This window comes from Microtus ochrogaster, chromosome 8 (genome assembly GCF_000317375.1).
Source record: "Microtus ochrogaster isolate Prairie Vole_2 chromosome 8, MicOch1.0, whole genome shotgun sequence".
Lineage (NCBI taxonomy): Eukaryota > Metazoa > Chordata > Mammalia > Rodentia > Cricetidae > Microtus > Microtus ochrogaster.
In genome coordinates this window covers 13068287-13070934 of record NC_022015.1, presented here as the reverse complement: position 1 = coordinate 13070934, position 2648 = coordinate 13068287, and the positions used below count along the sequence as shown (strand labels likewise).

The following is a 2648-nucleotide window of genomic DNA, read 5'->3' as shown; positions in this document are numbered from 1 at the left end:
TCCCACTTATTCTATACCCAATGGGGTAATTTTAAAAATGGGTTTTATCTAGGAGATAGCGAAACTCAGGTATTGATTAAGAGTATCTGGAACAACATATTTAGAAAATTCTTCCACAAACCTTACAGTGCAGTGTGTTTACTCTGATAAAATAACCCAAAGAGGAAAAGGTAAGGGGATGCAATTCACATATTGTTAAAATTCATGTTGTCCAGTGTAAAAATAATTTCCTAAATATTCTCTCTCTTTCCTTCTCTCTCTTTCTCCCTCTCCCTCTCTTCTTTTCTTACTCCCTTCCTCCCTCCTTTTCCTACTGAAACTTTCCATTGACTATTGAATGAAACCAATGGCCAACAGGTTGAAGTAATCAATCCATGTGATCGACTCCTCTTTCCTCCTTAAAGTGTACAAAGTAAAAGAAGCTCGTAAAACAAAGCATGAAGCAGAATGGAGGAATAGTGATAAACAATACATAGGCTTATCATATCAAGGAACATAACAGGCATTGTAGAGACTCAGAAGAAGGAGTTACTTGTAGCTCTAGGGGGTCTTGTACTATGGTAGAGAGGTCAAACAAAAACTGAAAATTGAGAACCTGTCATCTATGATTAAAAGGTGTGACAAGCAAGGCTGACTAGTCAACTCACCTTGCTCCTGTGTCGATATTGGCAACTATTATTCATTTGATAAAAGTTTCAGAAACAACAATTTTTAAAGTATAAAACAATTGAACAATTGAGCTTACCTCTACAGAAAAAAATATTTGAAAAGCAGAGCTAACATAGAAGTGAGTTATAAAATGGTAATTTTTATTATTTAAACCAACAGTATGCTTCAGTGCAATTACAAACAGTACAATTGGTATAGCATTGCTATCAGTTATCATTACTTCTCTCTGTGTATATTAATCACTAGATTGTACTTTCTCTTACAGAAATCAATCACTGATGCTAATGTCCTCCAGAGCTACTACTACAGATTAGAGATGCAGAGAGCACCTGATTCAATGCATTTTGAGCAAGATTTCTGGGGATCAGACAAAGGCTTTGGTATTAATTTAGTTTCAACCATTGAAAGCTTATTTAACCTCGTTGTACTTCATTTTCTCAATTTGTAGCATCAGCCAGGTGACCATAAAGTGCTCTGCGAATCAAATAGCTCATTTTGAGAAAAATACTAGCAATGGCCCCTATATATTATATGTCAATTAGGACAAAATAGTTCAAGACACTGTAACTATCCAGTTAAAGCATCTTTAAATTATTGAATAATTAAATTATTAAATAATATTAAAAATAAAGATTTGGTCCATATTTATTTATCTATTTTTGCCTCTACTATGATTTCTTTACAAATAAATACAAGTTGAAGTGAAATTGTTAATAAAAGGACCATGATAATTCTCATAAATTACACAAGCAAAGTCTTTTTCTTAAGATAAGGAGATCAGCTAAGCACGAAACACTGACCACCTCCCAAGGTCTTCTTGATAGCATTCTTGACTTCCTGATTCCTTAGGCAGTAGATGAAAGGATTCAGCATGGGTGTAAGTACAGCATACACAGCAGAGATGAGCTTGTTGGAATTAAAAGATGCAATAGCTCTGGGTCGGACATACATGAAAATCATGGCTGTGTAATAAATTACAACCACAGTGAGGTGAGAGGCACAAGTAGAGAAGGCTTTCTTTCTTCCCTGGGTGGAGGGTATGCGCAGAATGGTGGACACTATGTAGATATAGGAGAGCACAGTGGTAATAAGTGGAAAGACAAGGATGACAATAGCCAAAGCAAAGTCTACTAACTCAGCTGTGGACATGTCTTTGCAGGCCAATTTAAGGATTGGTGAGATATCACAGAAAAAGTGGTTCATGACATTAGAGCCACAGAAAGCAACATGTGAAATAAAATAAACCTTGACAACAGAAACCATGAAACCACTAAAATAGGAAAGGGCCATCAGCTGTATACAGTAAACTGTGGTCATAATGACTGGATATCGGAGAGGGTGGCAGATGGCCACATAGCGGTCATAGGCCATAGCTGCCAGGAGCACACACTCTGTGCAGGCAAGTGAGATGAAGAAGTAGAGCTGGGTCATGCAGCCCGTGAAGGAGATGTGCCGTCTCTGCAGGAGAAATCCATCTAGCATCTTCGGGACTGTGACAGAGACATACCATATCTCTAGAAAGGACATGCTACTTAGGAAATAGTACATAGGCTTATGGAGGGAGCCAGTTACCCAGACAGTGAATATAATTACAAGATTCTCTGCTATAATCAACATATAGACAACAAGGAAAAGGAAGAATAGAAGAACCTGTAGCCAAGGGGCTGTAGGGAAGCCCACCAGGATGAACTCACTGACCAGAGTAATGTTCATGTCCAGCATGATCAAAGGTCATGGGAGATGTTGAAGTCTTCTGTGGTAACACCACAAATAAGGACAATATCTGGGACAGCAGACAAAAACTGAGTTAATAATTCACTCTTCTTGTGAATAAGATTCATAATAAAATTTATATTAATACTTTCTTCTTCAATGTGATAAAATAATTTCCATCAAAATGTTTTCTTGAAAATTTTTCCAGATTCAAAAGTTCACTTTTGCCACTCCCCATATACTAACAGACCTTCGAAGAATCTTGT

The 2648-nt window shown here is 37.0% G+C and overlaps 1 protein-coding gene across 1 annotated transcript; it reads right to left on the bottom strand.

Annotated features, from left to right (window-relative positions):
- Positions 1-1446: 1446 nt before the first annotated feature.
- Positions 1447-2391, bottom strand: LOC101982662 (olfactory receptor 6-like). The gene has a single exon (XM_005351106.2). It carries the CDS (start codon positions 2389-2391, stop codon positions 1447-1449), a length of 945 nt encoding a protein of 314 aa, XP_005351163.1.
- Positions 2392-2648: the final 257 nt, after the last annotated feature.

Excerpts from the sequence above, each read along its gene's own strand:
- LOC101982662 (XM_005351106.2), bottom strand. The coding sequence starts at position 2,391 with ATGCTGGACATGAACATTACTCTGGTCAGTGAGTTCATCCTGGTGGGC.